Source organism: Polypterus senegalus, chromosome 3 (genome assembly GCF_016835505.1).
Source record: "Polypterus senegalus isolate Bchr_013 chromosome 3, ASM1683550v1, whole genome shotgun sequence".
NCBI lineage: Eukaryota > Metazoa > Chordata > Cladistia > Polypteriformes > Polypteridae > Polypterus > Polypterus senegalus.
The window spans coordinates 225,788,925-225,808,520 of NC_053156.1; the positions used below are offsets into that span (position 1 = coordinate 225,788,925).

The window sequence follows — 19,596 nt, forward strand, 5'->3', positions numbered from 1 at the left end:
AAGGCTTGTGTTTGTACTCAAAATCATTTTTATCAGTTGTTTGAATTTAAACAATTTATATTTCTCTTTGAGAATATGTATTTTCAGTTACCAAAACACACTGAAATTCACAATAACCTACAAAGCTATTAACATTTAGCATTAAATTAAAAAAAGTCGTACTTCATACTTTATTGGACATTTTTCTTCATATTTCATAGAAGTAAGAAAGTGTCTTTTATATTTGATTTTCCAACACAGAACAGTGATCTTCATGATTTTGAGTGACTGGGCTTGTGAGTATCCTGGATAAAAATCAAGATCCAGGCCTTTAATTGCCTCATGGTGCTCCCAATATATCTCTGCAGAAGGACAACGGTCCAAGTCTTTAGAATCCTGGTGCTTCCTATATGGTTGTGAGACATGGACACTATCCAGTGATCTGAGACAAAGATAGGACTCCTTCAGTACTGTGTCTCTTTAGAGAGTCCTTAGGTACTGCTGGTTTAGCTTTGTATCTAATGAACAGTTGCTCACAGATTCCTGAATAAGGCACATTACCTGCATTGTGAGGGAGCATCAGCAATTTCTTGTGATTCCCTGAGGGTATTCCTGCTTGCAGGATTCTCATTGTTGAGGAACTAAGCGACTGGACTATCAGGATTATCAGGGATGATCATACTTGTATTAATATTAATTAGGTAACTGTAAAAAGAGTGAGCAGCTTTGAATTCTCAGGGCCGCACTTCACCCAGGATCTCTCAATGCCCTCTGTTTTGCTAACAAAGCTCAACAGTACCTACACCTTTTCAGGAGGCTGTGAATTAGCTGTATTATAATTTGGTATGGCTACTGCGCTGAGGTACAGTACATCCTAAGGACCTAGAAGAGGTGGATTATTAAAATGGCCCAGTTTATTACTCAAATCACATTCTTACTCAAACAACAAATTTATGAGAGAGATCATTGAACAAAGTACACCCCATCATCTGTGAAAATCACATGGTAAACAAACTGTATGATAGACTCAGCATTGCAAAACATAGCAGGACAGACAGAAAGTGCCCTATTTTCTATATATAGGCACAAGACTTGGCATCTGAAGTAAAGGTTTCCTAAAAAGCTATTACTTAAGTTTAAAACTATCCTCTTGAAGCGTTAAGGATGGTTAAGGAACATGATATACAGTGTGGCTATGTGTTACTGTCATTCCCATTCTTTCTTTTCAGGATATAGACCAGGCTGCCTTCGTTGTGACTCTAGTAAGACTTAAATGATCAGTCTTCATTACATACTGTATATTATTAAGAGATACCAATATCGATGACAGAGATTCACAGTACATAGTAGGCAGTTGCTTGATTGAATTGACAAGCAAAATAAAAACAACAAACCACTTCAGTTTCTCTAAGAAGAGCCACCTCTAATTAGGAAGATACCAGAGAGAATCTGGATATTGGTTACACCCTTTTTTCAGATTTTACCACGAATATAGAGTGTGTGTGTATATTTTGTTTGGAATGCAGTTTTTTAATATAAAGATATTCGCATTAGAATAAATGAGCCTGATATGAGCATGAATTTGCCTTATGATGCATAATACCCCAACATAGGGCTGGTTTATTTTTTGTGCGTCATTCTCGAAAGATATTATCATTGCCCTGTAACCCAGTAATAAAAGAGAGTACATAAAATTAATGGATGATTATCATCCACAAATAATTATTAATAAAAGCATGGTAGCACTCATTACAGAAATTATTATTACCGTTTTTAGAAAAAAAGAGAATTTTCAAAACACGAAAGCATCAAGCAATGAGAAAATTCAGAAATTATTAAGTGTTGTTTTCTAATTTAGACATCTGAACAGGCAGAGATGTTAGTCAGTGGATTGTTAACTTTTACAGGTAAAGCAGTTCTGCAGCCCAGACTTAGCCAGATATTTAAAACATACAGTAGGTGCTTATAAGATAGCCTGACTGGCTTAATGATCACCTTACAGATAGAATTGTTACAATGTGCAGTCTCTTAAGATAGATTTTGATACAGTAGAAGCAGGGCCCTGAATATTGACAGCCTAAATATAAAGTGAAAAGGGATACTGCATTGATTCTGGTTTAAGATTAGTTTCATAGATCCAGGCTTAGACACCCCAAGAAACATGCAGAGACATACAGTACAAGTTTTACAAGATTATATAAATTAACAGAATTGTACAACACACTTATTCTATTCATACTCATTCTGACCTTAACAACCTTTTTGTTTAAGTTTTCTAATTTCTTATAGTGTTATATCCCAGACTATCTAAGTGTATGTTAACAAAGATGTTTTCATTGTTGGTTGCCATAATCATTTAAGAAACAGTTCCAGGGTCTTAGAATAGGCCTTCATCTCAGAGTTTTAAAAATGTACACAAAGTGCTGCTAGTATGATACAACCCTGCTGGAGGAGTGATGTTCCACTAAGCAGTTAAAGAAACTAGGCCTTTTCCAGCTGAAAGCTTCATTGGCCTGAAGGGCAACAGTGATGTCACTGGTTGCACTCTAGCTCAGCATCTTATGACGGTCAAAGACAGTCTTCCTCTGCTCCTGAACTTGTCTTTTCCAACGTTGTTGAGCCCCTTCTACTCTCTCCAGGACAGAGTTGACACGTGCTTGAGTTTGAGCCGTAAAGGGGCGAACATCCTAAAAGGAAAAAAAAAAATCACAATAAATAATGAACCACAATGAAGAAATTTCACCCACATTTTATGCTTGCACAAGAAAGTGCATAACATATATTATTCTCCGTGGCAGTATACTGATTTGCAACAGTGTTCATCATGAAAATGTTGCAGTTAATAAAACATTGCTAAGTCTGTATGTTTTTTTGAATTTTTTGGGATGTCCCCTCCTGGAGCATGTAGCAAATGTAAATAGGCACAGTATAGGTTAGGAGCGTTTGAGCTTGCATCCTGTTATAGGATGGTTCCTTCTTTACACCAGATGCTGCTAAGGAAGGCTTCAACACCCAGTAACCACATAAATCAAAAAAAGAGATGTCATAATATTGATGGATTGAGGCTTGTACTTGTGAACTAATCTGAGCTACAAGATTAATGTTTTGTACCACCAGTTACATTGATGGTCCTTACGAATTTAAACAGAATCACACTGAAATAAACTATATCACACAATCTGTCTATTCTAAACACCTCCCTCACAGGAAATGCTACTGTACATACTTGGTTAACACTGGGGCTTTAAACAGAAAAGGCCACAAACAAAATTTTTATTGGTAAAGCACATTTTTCATAAACAGGATTTAGCTCAAAATACTTTACAAACACAAATACTTAAGCAACATGTAAGCTAAACGCCCTTTGAGTTCCTAGATACAAACTAGGTAATTTGAGTAGAAGACGTAGAAGTTAAAGCAAGGTTGCTTTCATCACTGACGGTGTACGTGAGTGATGTGCGGCAATGAATTTCTCTCATCAGTTGTTTATAGGACAGTTAAAAGTATATTATTCTGTCAAAAATACAAAACACATATCTTAGAAAAAGAGACTTGGCTTCAAGGAAAAGTATAAGAATAAAACAACAGCAAATAAAAATGACAAACTTGTTTTCTGATACCAAAAGTATCAGAAAATCTGAAAAAGCCTGTTAAGTCTTGCTCAATACATAAAATACTTACAAAGTTAAAAAATGTAATGCTGGTGAACTAAAGCAGCTCCACAGAGATGAAAACCAGAAGTTCTCATGAAGTGAGCATATTAGAAATTCTGAATGTTAGCTGGTTCTACACAAGATCGCTCAAAAAGTCCAATATACTTTCCATACCTTACATAATTCAGTCTTCCTAAATATTCTTTGCTATAAAGAATCTAAGTGACAAATGACAAGAAGATTTTCTGAAACTGACTTTAAATTTCTCAGAAAATGTGTGATATCCATTTACTCAATGTGCAAAACAACTGCATCTTGGTCAGGGTGGCTGTCATGGAGTATAGTGGAGGGGTACCACACACAAACACTAGATATTGACTCATACATTAAAAAGGACACTGAGGCAATTTAGTATGCATATATATTTGAAACTGGTGACTTTCTTTTTAGAACAAAAACAGAGATTTCATTTCTCGGAATGAATCATGTGCAAGGGTTTTTAAAAACTAAATTATGTTTTACATTTTTGAAAACTAAATAATATTTTCCTTACTAATTACTGTGTAACAGGGATGATTAGAATTATCAGCCGATGCCCCATAATAAATGAAATGCTTCATGATAGACATGAGTAGACCTAAAGAATTAGGTTCTCTTTATCTAACTGGAGAAAGGGGTGCCAGTTGCAGGCAAAACCACATAAATGTTGCAGAAATAAAACCATATTTGAAGAAATATTTGCTGACTTGACCAAAATGGGTTACAAAATATTAAATACTTTAAGGACAGGAAAATGCACTCAATTGCTGCCATATTAATCATGTTTGTTGTATTAATTGTGTGATATATTTAATATCACATATCTAGACAGTGTAACATTTGTGATTTGCTTTTACTCAAGAGTGTCACTTGTATAAATATCTTAAAAAAAGTTTCATACACAACAGATGTTTAAGTATTTATGTGGCATTCAAAAAAAAACTGACCAAAAATTGTTTTTGTGTCAGTTTAAGGTCAGTTTAAGGACTAAAAATGATAAAGTGTTTTTGATCAGGGTATTGTATTGGAAAAATAGATTGGTGAAAACACTCCAGATATTTTACAGTTTACTGCCAAAAATCTTATTATAGGCACAAACTAAAACTTAATTGACATTATTTTATATCTTGCCTTTATTTCAGTTCTTCCTCCTAATTGTGCATCTTTATTCATACCAACGCTAACTGAACTGCTAAGACTGCAACTGTTATTCCTCCTTTAGTTTCCTCCTTCAATGCTTCTGAATAGTCAAGTCAACTTCAGGAAAGGTTCTGAAAAAATTTGGGAACTCTGCCTGTTATATTTAGCTGTGTAAAAAATGCATTACAGAATAATTACAGAATGTTCCACTGACTATGAACTTGAAGGTCAACCATCTATCTTGGTGAGCAAAGTTGCAGTGCTTCCTGTGTGCTCTTGTATTTATAAAATATATTACACTGAAATTGCATGAATTGCACTTGTATGAGGTGATCCTGCAATGCTGACTGCATTCACCATGATATTTTTTATAACACTGTGCTTTGCAAGCATGTATTTAAAATGTGCAATTAATACATACTACTGTTGCTATACGCTGGTTTAAGAAAAGATAAGAACAAACAATTCTGGTGAACCGGAATAGGCTTCACATTTCACTGGCACATAATAATTGTCATCTGTCTCACATACACACCATCATTCCTGCAGTCTGGGAAAAAATCAAAATTCCAGGAAAAAAACACTAGAACAACAAGTTCAGAAACTACATATTGTTCACCAGCAGTGACTATGCCAGGAGCTGAAAAAAGGTTGTTAAAGGAATGAGGTAACAGTGCTAACTACTGTACTACCTTTTAACAAAACTTACACTGGACTAAATGAAAAAGACTTCATCAACTACCTATCACAGACCATTAGTAAACACCTCAAAAGTCAGCACATGCTACTGGTAAGTCTGAAATATGTGGGCTTCCAACTAATTTCATAATCGGGACATTCAAACAATTATAACAAGAATACCTAACTCTAGCAAAACAACCAAGTTAGGTTTTCAAAGTCCAAAAAGTCAGTCATACTCCTTGGTAACTTCCATTATCTGCTACTCTTAGTGTGATGAGAAACTTCCTAACATTTGTACAGTATTTTTCATGTCAATGTCATTTCTTCACAATCAAGGTAATTCATCATTAATTTACCAAATGAACTTATATTTTAAAATGAAACTTTTTTATAAACTAAAAAAATACCTAGCATGTTTTAGTGTTTTAGAATGGAACTCAAGGGACAGGTGTCCAAACATAATAATAAAATCTTTTACACTTAACAAATATGTCCACTTAGAAGTGGAAAGTTTTTCAATTCAAGAAAATATGCCTTTCACATATCTGAGGTGTGCTGTTGACAATAAAAGTAAACTGTAAGTAATACATTTCATCACAGATTCTTGATACTATTTTCTTAAGGTAAAGATAACGTTTCTGTTCACTGCTCACATTGGCTGTTGTAGATATAGTTTTTCATGTTTCTACAGTTGCACTTATTCATTCATAAAAGTATTCTGACTCTTAATTCAGTACTTTGTAGAAGCTCCATTGGCAGCAATTACAGCTTTGAGTCTTCTTTAGTACATTGCAACAAGCTTTGCACACCAGGATTTACATAGTTTATCCAATTATACATGGCAGATCCTCTCAAGCTCCGATAAGATTGGATGGGAAGTGTCTGTAACCTGCTGTCTTTGAGTCTCTCCACAGATGTTCTATTGGGAATACATCTGGGCTTTGGCTGGGCCACTCAAGGTCAGTCAGACTTGTCATGAAGTCACTCCAGCATTGTCTTGGCTGTATGCTTTAGGTAACTGTTGTGTTGAATGGTGACTTGTTGCCGCAGTTTGAGGTCACATGCACTCTAGAGTAGGTTTTCTTCAAGGACCTTTCTATACTTTGCTGCATTCATCCTTCCTTTAATTCTGACCAGTCTCCCAATCCCTACCTCTGAGAAGCACACCCATAGTATGATGCCCGCCAACACCATGCTTCACTGTAGTGATAATATTAAGAAGATGATGAGCTATGCCTGGTCTTTGCCAGACATAGTACTTGGAGTTCTGCCCAAAGGCCCTTTCTTCCTCAAACTCTCCAAGTCCAAGAAGCTGTCTCATGTATGCCTTATAATCAAGAGTGGCAACCATTTAGCTATGCTGCCTTAAATGCGTGATTGATGTTTCTTCTTCCAACAGGTTCTCCCATTTCAGAAAAGGGCTTCTGTTAGAATGGCCAGTGTGTTCTCATCAAGCTCCTTGCTTGGAGGGAGTGCCATAAACTTCATGGTTTGTTTTAGTGCTAACAGGCGGCGTGAACTGTGGGACCTTATAAATTCAGACATGTGCCTTTCTATCTATATCAAATCAATTCAAATTTCTACTGGTGAACTCCAATCAAGTTAAAGGCAAACCTTAAGGATAATAAAAGCAAACAGGATGCACCTGACCATAATTTGGTGTGCCACAGCAAAGGACAAACCTTTCTGAAACCAAGTTTTTACTTTTGAATTATGGCCTACTGAGTGTAGATTGATGGGCAAAAATGGAAAATGTATTCATTTAAAATTAAATCTACAATATAAAATAGTGTGTAGAAAGTGAAAGAGTCTGACTACTTTTATCCACTATATTCAGCTCCAAGCTATGTTGCTGAATTTGTCACTCCAGTTTGTTTTAATTCACAGTTCTATGCCGTCATGGCTTGTAATATATGATGCTCTGCACAAACATGTGCTCAATGTCAGCACAAACGTGTGCTCAATGTCAGATAGATAGATAGATAGATAGATAGATAGATAGATAGATAGATAGATAGATAGATAGATAGATAGATAGATAGATAGACAGAGCTGTCAGCATCCCATGAAATCATCTGCTCCGAGTTATGCACCTGCCATCAAACTATTGTTATTTCTGAACTCAAACTGTGTGCCAGTACTGTTGACACGTGTACTAAAATCATATTTTTTCCTATGCCATGTCTACTCAAATCATTTTTTAATATGGAGTGCTGGTATCACACACTATGGCAGTGGTTTGCCAACAGATACAGAAATCATGAATTCTTTTTTCCTAAATAGCACTTCATATTCAGACATGTTCCACATTAAATCAGTCCTTCTGGTTACAGTCTGACTGCAATCTTGGATGCATGCCTGCATCAAGCAAAGAAAAACAACTTATTTATTACTGTATCTTTGGAAATTGGTGGCATTTCTACTATTACATTGTTTGCTATGTTTTACATTGCCTACGGAGAAAGATTCAAGCTGTGGCAGCATGCTGTGTGCTGGTCAAGAATGCACATAAGAGTTCTTTTGTACTTTGTACACATGAAAATAAATCTGAATTGAACTGATACAATACATTACAAATTTTATCCAACCTTAGATTCCTGAAAGATCCAAGGCCACCTGCAAGTCAATTCTAAGTTCACAATACCAAACGCTGTACATTATCCACATTTTCTGTGGCATGTTGTATGCACTTGCAATAAATTGTAGGGAAATGAAAAAGTGGGTTGTGCAATAGAGCTAAACCACTGTGAAATACATTGAAACATCACAAAGCAATTATTAAATTTTATAACACATGTTAAGTTGCTCTTGACAAGGATATGGTAATACAAGAACAACTGAGGACAATGTTTTTAAGTAAGTGAAAATAGCAGTTTTCACTGTTTTTTCTAGCTAAGTATTTAATCAAGCCCATAGTATTAATAGGTACTGTAGTTCTGAGTTGTGATTCACAGCAATGTTTAAGAAAATTATTTTTAGTTATTATTAAAGTACTAGCAACTTGGCGCGCACTACGCTGCGCGTTGGATGACCACAGTTGAAGGACTCAATTGTAAAGACCTCTCGTCGGGTGTCTCATTGGTACGCTTTTGCCTCTTTCTTTCGCGATCACGGCGTAATCTGTCTTCTCTCTCTGTAGGTGTTTCAGTTGCCTTTCGTTGTGCAGCACAGATGTGTCGTTGAGCTAATCTGTGTGAATGCTGAGTGTCCGTTTCTTGCGAGCGACTGTCAGGCCTTTGGCTCTTTGCTTCGTAATCACGCTGTAATGTGTCCTCTCTCGCAGCAGCAGGTTTAGTTGCGTTTTGTTTCGGCATTGTTCAGTAAGGTCTCCTCCGTACAAGTGCACATGGGTAGCTGAAGACGGAAAGGTATAGTGGGCATAGTGAAACACATGAATTGGTGACCAGGGGAACCATCCGACTCAGACGCGGGGCTCGAAATACTCAAGTGCAAAATGTTATTTATAATTAATTTTTTTTTTTTGTTACGAACTTCCCCAAAAGAGTTGATCCCTGTAAATAGTTAATAGTATATGAACAATATAATCTGTTGTAGTACGGGCGTTAATTAGCGTCACACCTCATAACCTGCATACACCACATGTTTGGCTGTAACGCCAGAAGCGCGGTGGACGCTGTAACGGTAGGTTGTGGTTTCGGTTTCTTTTGTGATTTTTTTATTTCATTTTATTGATTATTTAATAGGCAGAGGGGAGAAGACATTAATATGACGCTCTGTCTATTTCTTTACTTTTGTTTTGAAATGATTTTCGGGAACAGGAAAAATAAAAGCAAAGGGAAAAGAACGGAGGGGGGTAAGCAGGAATTCTGAGAGGGGACGGACTGGGGCTTTTCTACGGGGCGGCTATACAGCCAAAAGGAAAGCGGACCCGGACACAGACACCACGCTGGGCTTTTATTATATAGATTACTGAGAATCACTGCTGGTCCTGCCCCCTGTCCCATCCTGCAGCAGTATTTATGTATCTATAATGGTTTGAAATAAGTGGAGGACAGACTGTTGTCAGTAGTAGTCTCACAAGCAGTGAAAGACTGTGAGTGACTAAATGTGATATTTTTTACTGGTTGTTATTTAGCTGTCTACGGAATAGCGAAAGCAATTCACATCTAGGCATAACATTCAATAATTTGAATAACAGCACTTGGTTGAGATTTTTTAAGGTGAAGAGTACATGCCAGAGAAAACCACAGCCCTGGAATGGAACTGTTGCTGTGGAGGGAGACGAGCAGTGAGGGGAGACGTGTAACTGACAGTAAGACTTTAGAGAAAGAACCAGGAAAGGAGATATTTTTCCTCAAGACTAAAAAGTGCTTAACAAAAAACAAAAAGTCAGAAGAAAAAGTCTTAATACCAGAAATATGTACCAAAGAATCTTTTACAAAAACTACACAGTTTCATTCTAATCCCAGAAAATTCGGAGGTGTTCATGCTGACCTTTATACGGTCGCATTGATGATGTCACGCACTGTGCAGAATTAGGGAATATTGGGAAACATTGATACATAATTATCAAAAGGCCCAAAGAAAAACAAAATAGCATAAAGTTAAAAAATATTTGCAACTTTTTCAGGACACTTTTAAAGCAAATGTCTCACATGTATTCCTTGGGTAAAGAAACTCTAGAATTTCCCCCTCACTGCAATTCCCAGGAGAGAGCTGTTGGTTATGTAGTAGTATTATAGTACTGAGAGGAGAAGTGCGAGAAGTGCTGGTATCCATCCATCCATTATCCAACCTGCTATATCCTAACTACAGGGTCACGAGAGCCTGCTGGAGCCAATCCCAGCCAACACAGGGCGCAAGGCAGGAAACAAACCCCAGGCCCCACCGCAGGGCACACACACACACCAAGCACACACTAGGGACAATTTAGAATTGCCAATCCACCTAACCTGCATGTCTTTGGACTGTGGGAAGAAACCGGAGCACCCGGAGGAAATCCACACAGACACGGGGAGAACAATGCAAACTCCACGCAGGAAGGACCCGGGAAGTAAACCCGGGTCACCTAACTGCGAGGCAGCAGTGCTACCCACTGCACCACCGTGCCGCCCGAGAAGTGCTGGCATGGAGTACTAAAATAAAAAATTACCATACTCTGAAGAGCAAAAAGTAGAAAGAGTGAAACTGCATACTGGTGAATACCAGCTGACTTCAAACACTATTGGTACAGAGGAAAACCTTCCAGTGCTCTTAGTAGCAAAGCACAGAAGAGCTGGTTTGGAGTACCAGTAAGTTCTGGAGCACATCAGGCACTGATGTCACTGTTTCAGAAAAGATCACCTTGAAACCTAGGTTGTCTAAGTTAAAGATAAGTGCATGTGTGATATCCAGACTGTGAGAGAGACTTATTTAGAACAATTGCTAGCTGTCTAAATTACAATAAAAACATGTTAGTTTGTTTTAAACAAAATCTGTTATTTACAGTTTGTGTTTAAGAGCTTCAGGCCTTTAGTGCTATAGAAAATCATGAAACTTGAAGCTGGCTCAATTTCAGATTACACACTTGCATTTATTTCTGTCTTGTGTGCAAATATACTTCTGCTTTTTTATACAGTATGCATTGAAAATACTATTCAATGGCTTGTGCATGCTTACTCCTACTTAATTTGAAAAGCAGGGCTACATTATGAATAGCCCTCTTCATTAATGAACAAAGTACTCCTGCAACACTTGGAACATTTGGAACCCTAACTTTTCAATTGATATGCACATGCAAATGTAGAGTAATAGTTAGTATGAATGGTGTGAAAAAAATGGAAATTAAAAATCAAAATATTTAAAGTGCTGCAATGTAAGAATAATTTGTTGGCCTTTCTGAGAGGAATTCAGGAACAAGGCAAACTATTGCCAAAGACTGAGACTACAGGTTGATAACTGTGAAGAAACGCCACTAATACTAGTTTATGAAAGGCTATGTAATAACTGACTGAGTAACATAATTTGACTGGTACAGCCATGAAGGAAGTCTCTGTCCCAGTACCAATAAGATGGTTATAAGGAGTCGTACGGTAATGGTAGAACAATGATTGTTTGAGAGATAGCTAGCTTTCCAGATCCTCCTCCCCAGTCTCTCTTACATTGACTGCAATTTGATAACAGTGAGCAGCTGCACTGGATCTTACAAGTGATGAACACCTTCATCAAATCACACTTTTAAAATGTCTTCAATTGCATCTTTAAAATCTTGGCACAAACGTGTAATTCTCTGGGAGTTAAATACAGACACAGGAAAAAAAATTAAGAATTAAAAAAAAAAAAATCACTCTTCGCCATGATGATGCATTCAAGAGGCATCCTGGAAAAACAAATCTCACCCAGGCTCCTTGTGGTGAGATCAGACAGCCATCAGTCAGCAGAAATAGTTGCCGTCACTCTCTGATCCTATGGTTACATGACAGTGAGTTGTGGTTGGTGTAGATGGACTGTCAGGATGCACTCTGAATGTCTTTCAGCGCTTTCAACAGACAATTTACAGAGATAGTAAGACATACAGTGCTGTGTAGCAATAAGCAACAAGAAAACCTGGACAAAGGCAGGGTATGTAATAGCTGTGCCAAAAAAAAGTCTTAAAGGTTTATTTTGCTGTGAGATGGAATGAATGGTAAGAAAACTATTCAGCTAAGAACACATGAAAGAAGAATCTACACTGAATGTAGCCACACCACGAATCTCAAAGATCTGTGATGCAGGTGAGATAACTGTCACTCATTCACAAACGGAAATTAAGATGAATATTAGTTCTCGCCAGGGGCAACATTATATAGGTCAGAGGCCGAGACAGAACTGCCCCACAATGTATTGGCCATTACTAACAGAAAGTTATCAACATCTATATATACAGTATAATTCATTAAGGCAAGACAACCATAGAAAGCACGCCGGAAGAGGTGTGGATTCACTAAGCTGCCGACAAGTGAGACACCTATGGCGCACGCAGGAAAGAGCCACGCCCACCAACTCCAAGACCATTGGATACGACGGCAACTCGCAGGACCACGCCCACCAACTCGGACGCGACGACACAGAAAAAATGGCGTCATTTATATTCGTCTGTCGTAGAGGCCACATGAAGTGCAGGTCAGGTTAATGTCATGTGCATTGACTGTTCATAGATGCATGTTTCTCGCGGAGGTGTATTGCCATATGCATCGTGTGAAATGGTTTGCGAGGTGTATCCCATGGGATCCTTAAAACAATCCTTTACAACTGAGGTTGAAGCACAATGAAGTAAGCAGTCTTTAAAAAACAACTTTTCGGTTATGATGCATGACCGCGTGCACCATAGCAAACTGTTTTACACGCTACATACACCTATTCGCTTCCGCGACAAACATGCGTCTTCTTAGATGCTCCTGCAGGAACACGGAAGACGTTTTCCTGCCCACCAACGCTCCTTTTTCACCAGCCGGCGTCTACCCTCGCTCTCTAGGCATTCACACTGCCTGCCCATTTGCCCGGACGCAAAAACTCACCGACCACCCAGTTAGTCCCTTTCGTCTGCGGTAAGAGTCCACATGCACGTCTGAGCCACGCGGTGTTTGTTATGCCACGGGTTCACTATTGTGTTGTATTTTGCTCTCTTCAGAGTTCCATCTTTTCAATAACTTACTGTTGTATTCTCACACCAACCCGTTTTAGACATCCATGTCTTTCCAGAAGTGTTTAGCATTCAATAAATAATTATGCATGACATTGACCGTGTGTCTACCCAGCACAGACAGGCATGGATAAGCCGTTGGACCCCATTCGGGCTGCAAGCCGTGGAATTCACACTAAATGTGACTCATACGCTCCCACTCATTACATCCCTACCCTTTGTGCACACCCCCCTCCTACCGTGGTCGGGTATCTTGGTGGATTATATATAGAAAAGCAGCCAAAACCGAGGGGTATCCCATGGGGTCCTTAAAACATTCCTTTACAACTGAGGTTAAAACACAATGAAGTAGGCAGTCTTTAAAAAGAGGTTTGTTACGACGCTTGCGTGCACCATAGCAAACTGTTTTACACGCTACATGCAGTAATTCGCTTCAGCGACAAACATGCGTCTTTTTAGATGCTCCTGCACTTTGTTCACACCCCCCTCCCACCTCGCTACTACCGTGATCAGGTGTCTTGGTGGATTATATATAGAAAGGCAGCCAAAACCGCACAGAGCAATGAAAAGTTCCATCTTTTCATTCTCATTCTGTTGTATCCTCAAACCCTCCCTTTTTAGACAACTGTATCTTTCCAGAAGTGTTCAACCATCATTAAATAGTTATGCGGCGTTTGTTATGCCGCGGGTTCACTATTGTGTTGTATTTTGCTCTCTCCAGAGTTCCATCTTTTCATTCGCTTACTGCTGTATTCTCACACCAACCCGTTTTAGACAACCGTGTCTTTCCAGAAGTGTTTAGCATTCAATAAATAGTTATGCATGACATTGAGCGTGTGTCGACCCGGCGTGGGTAAGCCGTTGAACCCCATTCGGGCTGCAAACTAAGTCCCACTAAGTGCGACTCCTACGCTCCTACTGGCTGCATCCCAACCCTTTGTACACACCCCCCTCCCACCTCGCTATTACCGTGGTCGGGTGTCTTGGTAGATTATATATAGAAAAGCAGCCAGATCCGCACAGAGCAATGAAAAGTCTGCGTCACTCACAGGTACATCTGGACTATGTAAAGACGGCGACTTGATGAGTTGGAGGTGGGCAAATGAGCGGGCAGTGCATACTGAACGAGAAATCAGCAGACTAGCATGACGGACGGAGCTGAATGGACGTCATTCTCCTTTCCTCCCGTTCCACACTCCGCGCCGTGCACCCCCATCCCTCCGTCTGGTAGGAGAAGGCGCGAGGATGGTGCGCCAGTTTTCAGTCACTTCAGACGATTGTGTGTTGGTTCGTTCCATGCATTGTTACAATGTTGCTTTTCTTGCTGATTTATTACATTACCGATTTTTCAAATGTTAATTTTCTCCCTGTGCTTAAAAATCATTAAAAAACCGGCCTGATTATGCAGCATATGGTACGCCGCGGGTTGGCTAGTGTATTTTAAAACATTAGAGCAAAATTGAAACATCAGCAACACATATTACATAACATTTCAACCATATGTATTTTTTTACATTTCAAGCCAAATGCAAAAGAGTATTAGCTTGTATTTTGCAACACTGCAAAACAAATTAAAACAAAATATCTTAATGCTATGTAAAACAATTATAGTACATAGCATGTTCCGGGTGCTCCGGTTTCCTCCCACATTCCAAAGACATGCAGGTTAGGTGCATTGGCGACACTAAATTGTGCTTGGTGTGTGTGTGTGTGTGCACTGAGTCCTGTGCTGGCTGGGATTGGCTCCAGCAGACCCCTGTGACCCTGTGTTAGGATATAGCGGGTTGGAAAATGACTGACTGACCGACTGACTCCAAAGCATTCACAGTTGTAAAATCATTAATGACATCCTGTGCAAGCTCATATTCAGTCTTTCTATGTACATTGTTGTGCATAAGTAAGTCATTTATTATGGGTAGATTATCTGTAAAAGGACCACTCAGTCATTTGATGTTGAATAACTGAAATCTGGCTGAATTGGTGGGCTGCTTTTATCCTGTGACATCAGTGCAGCATTAGAGGCAGGGAGCTGATTTGCATAATGATTCGCTTGGTTCAAATCATTATGCATACTCGCCTTTCATAGCTCTATGCAGTTGTCGCCACCATTCGTACTGATACTGTTACTGATGCTGCTGTGACAAAAACAAATTTCTGCATAGACCGTCCCGAGTCCTACCACTAGCCCAGGGACCAGGATACATTTTTCCATTCCCCCACTTCATCAATGCCCCTGCTTTTGCCACTACAGTCTTATTTACATCTGTTATACCTATCCCTGTTTACCACGTTTATCCTTATTACTATACCCATAACTGTTGCATCAACACTCTTGCACATTCTTCCTTTGCTTCTACTTTGATATACTTTGCTACTCCCCGAGAGGAAATTGTCTTTTCACAACTGTTGGTATTCTCTAAATTGAGACTGGTATTCACATTTCATTGATTACTTTTTACTTAATCTTCATTTAAATCTCGGAAATGCACAGAATGAAATCAGCTATGTGCAGCATATTCTTCTTCACCTTTATTAGTGCATTCCTTGCTTTATAAACTCCTCCATTTCATCTTTAGTATGTCAGAGGACTTCAGCCGAGCTTCTACTTTTAGATGCGATAATGCCAAAGCCACAAACCGGATGGTGTTTCCTTAATTAAAAAGCTTTCCCAACCTCATACTGTGGCCACCTGTATTTAACCTGCTTCCATGTTTACCAAGAGGCTAAAGCCACCTCTTAATGGGGATTAGGACTAGAGTGGCGCCAAGGGCCGGGATTTCCAAGCCTATGCACTTTTGCTCTGAACCTCTGCCAAAACTAAGGAAAAGATTAGCTCACTCACCTCCTCCACATCAATTGTCATGTAATGGATCACCTGAGGAAGGCTCAGCAGATCCTGTCCCTATCATTAGCCCACAGGGCATGTATCTTGGTACCTTTTAGCATTTATTTGTTGATTTATAAATATAAGACACATATATTATGGTTCCAGATTTTCATGAATATTTGTGAAGTCGATGAGAGGATATATGAATGCTGAGAGAATATCACTCAGTTCTTGAAATCAGCCTGCAAAGACAAACAAGATGCCTAAGTAGCACCAGACAGAGACAGTAAAACGTTAGGTGAACAGTTTGCTGAAATACCAGGTGAAGTTGTGCATTTGGTATTTGAGGCAGATGGTAATATGCAAGGAAGCCAGGCTTATCCCTGCTATGGTCTCTTTTGGGCTTTGTGTATTATCCTTTGCATAGTGCATGAGATAAGGATGTAGTTTAACCTTTTCAGGCTAAGCACTACATTAGGCATTATTCCCCAAGTAAAAAAAACTAAAAACTATAAAAATTAAATAAAGCACATCAGATTCAAAGATTTCCTAACGGAACATGTAGAAATCCTTTTGAAATGCCAGTTACACAGAAATATCTACTTGGAATTTTTCTCTCCCCCAAAGCTTCTTTGACTGTTTGAGTACCAGGAATCACATTCATCCAGTTCTGGAAACTGTTGTTAGTTTCAGAGTAATTCCACTGCTCAAAATTCATGCTGTGCAAGATAGATTATTTGGCAGTTTGAAACTGCCTCAGTGGTGGATCTGAAGCTGATTCAGGTTTGGTTCCTGCCTTGTGGTCAATGCCCTCAGGAGAGGCTTATGCATTCACAGTCCTAAACTGGATGCATTTGTGAATGTGCTGTATATATACATGGGAATGTTCTGTTCTGTTACAATTCACAAAAGTGCAAGATATACGAAGACAGAGTAATTATTAAGTAAAGAAAAAGTAAATAAATTGAACTTAATGAATATTAATTTTCAACCTCTCTTAAAAGATACATTTATATATTACATTAAAAACACATCCAATCTCACTTAATTAATGGTTTACAAATAATTATGGCAGGGGGGTCCAGATCTAATTATGCAGATCCAGATCGTCTGGATGACTTTGATTTATGAGGGGACGATTCCAGTTCGGCACGAAGATGATTCTTTATGTCTTTATGTCAGTTCACACACTTCTCGATGGTCTGGGATTTTTCGGGTGAATTTCTATGTAATAAACTTAATAAGTTATATCGTAATGAAAATTACATAATTAGATCTGGACCACCCTATAGTTGACATAGAATAGCAACAATGAAGAATAGGTTATACATTTTCAATTACAATCAAAATGATACTGCATGTAGCCTATATTTTAAATTGTGAACCTGCAAAAGTGTTTAGCATATCAACACAAGCACACATACAGTCCATCTAGTTTAGCTATCTATTTTATTTATTGACTAAAATAGTTTTATGATGTAGATATGTTGCCCCTGTACTTCAAAAACAAAAGAAAGAACATACTGGCACATTGTTATAATATGAGCACCTGAATTAAAATATTGAGCAAAGAGACTACTCTTTACATTGTTTTAAAACCTAATAGTGGACTTGCTAGATGGATATCATTATGTTGTTTATGGCACATACAGTAAGAAATATATAACTTTATGATATGATACGGTTTGCAAATTAATGTACCAGACGGTTGTGGCGAGTGCCCTCTTCTACGCGGTGGTGTGCTGGGGTGGCAGCATAAAGATGAAAGACGCCTCACGCCTGGACAAACTTGTTAAGAAGGCAGGCTCCATTGTAGGATTAAAGTTGGACAGTTTAACATCTGTGGCAGAGCGACGGGCACTAAGCAAACTCCTGTCAATCATGAATAATCCACCGCATCCACTGAACAGTGTCATCTCCAGACAGAGGAGTAGCTTCAGTGACAGACTTTTGTCACTGTCCTGCTCCACTGACAGACTAAAGAGATCGTTCCTCCACCACACTATGCAACTCTTCAATTCCACCCGGGGGAGTAAATGCGAACATTAATTTTATTTTAATTCTTTTCATTTTTATTACTATTTAATTTAATATTGTTTCTTTGTATCAGTATACTGCTGCTGGATTATGTGAATTTCCCCTTGGGATTAATAAAGTATCTATCTATCTATCTATCTATCTATCTACTGAAAAAACAAAACAAAGGTACAGAACATTGTGTCTGTGTGGGTTTCCTCCAGGTGCTCTGGTTTCCTCCCACTGTCCAAAGACATGCAGTTTAGTTGAATTGGTGATGCTAAATTGGCCCTAGTGTGTGTTTGGTGTGTGGATGTGGGTGTTCACTATGAGGTGGAGTGGCACCCTGTCCAGGGTTTGTTCCTGCCTTGTGCCCAATGCTAGCTGGGATAGGCTCCAGCCACACAAGCGACTCTGATCTGGATTAATCAGATTACTAAATGAGATGACAAAGGTACAAGAGATTACTAATTAACCTATTTGAGCAAGAAGCTGAAATAAAGATGCTTCCATTTAGAAAACTGGTCACCTGAGTTGGTCTCGTCCATTGCGAGAGATGGACGTCTGAAGTGGAGCTCCGCTAGCAGCGGTGTTATTTTTCATATTATCTGCTTATTATCCTGAGATATCCTGTACTTATTCAATCCGAGGGACACTGCTATAGTATATGTAAGCATTTATAAACATGGCCAACAAGAAAAGGGGTCTGAAAGAACCGAAAACTAAAGCTGCATCCAAGCTAAGATCGGCAAGCCCTAGTTCAAGATACGGCCTTTCAGAGACTGACCTGGATCAAATGGGCGAAAACCCAGACTCCTCAGGACCACAGTCTGCCACATCGTCGCCAGCTGAGAGCGAAATGGGGAGCGAATGTACGAGCATGAGTGAAGCAGGTCTCGATAGCTCGCCGATTCGAGAAGATCACCTAAAACTGGAAAAGGCCTTGCAGTCCACGGTTTCAATTACTCCATGCGAGCCGGGAACAGCGGGGACACCGGCTACAATAGAGCCTTCCGCTTCACCTGCGCTGCAAGAAAGCACAATTAAACTGTCTGAACTGAAGGTGATGTTCGCTGAGATCATGCAAGAGATAAAGAAAAGCGAAAAGGCAAATGAGAAAGCAAGGGTAGAGGCAAATGAAAGGCTGCGACAGGAGCTGGAACTGGAGCTGCAACAGGTGCTGGGTAAAATTGAAGAGCACATTCAGGAGAACTCGGTTAAACTAAGCATGCTTACTGATCAACTGGAGGATCTCAAGGAGACATTCACGACTCGGATTGAAATAGCAGAAAATTTAGCTGCCAGTGCCGAAGAAAAAGCAGTAAATGTCAGCTCCGAATGCAAAAAACTCGGAGACAGACTGGCTGCTTTGGAAGATGGAAGCAGAAGGAATAATGTCAGAATTGAAGGGCTGCCTGAGAATCGAGAAAGTCCAAACCCTGTGAAATTCGCAGCTGAACTTTTTCTAAAATAATCGGGGAGGACTTTAAAGCAGAATCTGAGATAGCAGCGGCTTACCGTGTACACAGATCAAATACCGTTAGACCTAGATCTTTTATTATTCGCTTTGAAAGATTGTCATTTAAGCTAGAGGTGATGGCACTCCTCAGAAACAAGCAAGAGATTATATATGAAAATAA

The 19,596-nt window shown here is 39.1% G+C and overlaps 1 protein-coding gene across 2 annotated transcripts in view; it reads right to left on the minus strand.

Moving 5' to 3' along the window:
• Window positions 1-1,560: 1,560 nt before the first annotated feature.
• The window catches only part of tmem9 (transmembrane protein 9), a 50,513-nt gene continuing 32,477 nt past the window's right edge, over window positions 1,561-19,596 (minus strand). For both annotated transcript variants that reach the window (XM_039748632.1, XM_039748631.1), the window contains exon 6: window positions 1,561-2,666. In XM_039748632.1, the coding sequence (XP_039604566.1) occupies window positions 2,526-2,666 (141 nt within the window). In that variant the 3' untranslated portion in view covers window positions 1,561-2,525. The remainder of the gene's footprint in view (window positions 2,667-19,596) is intronic.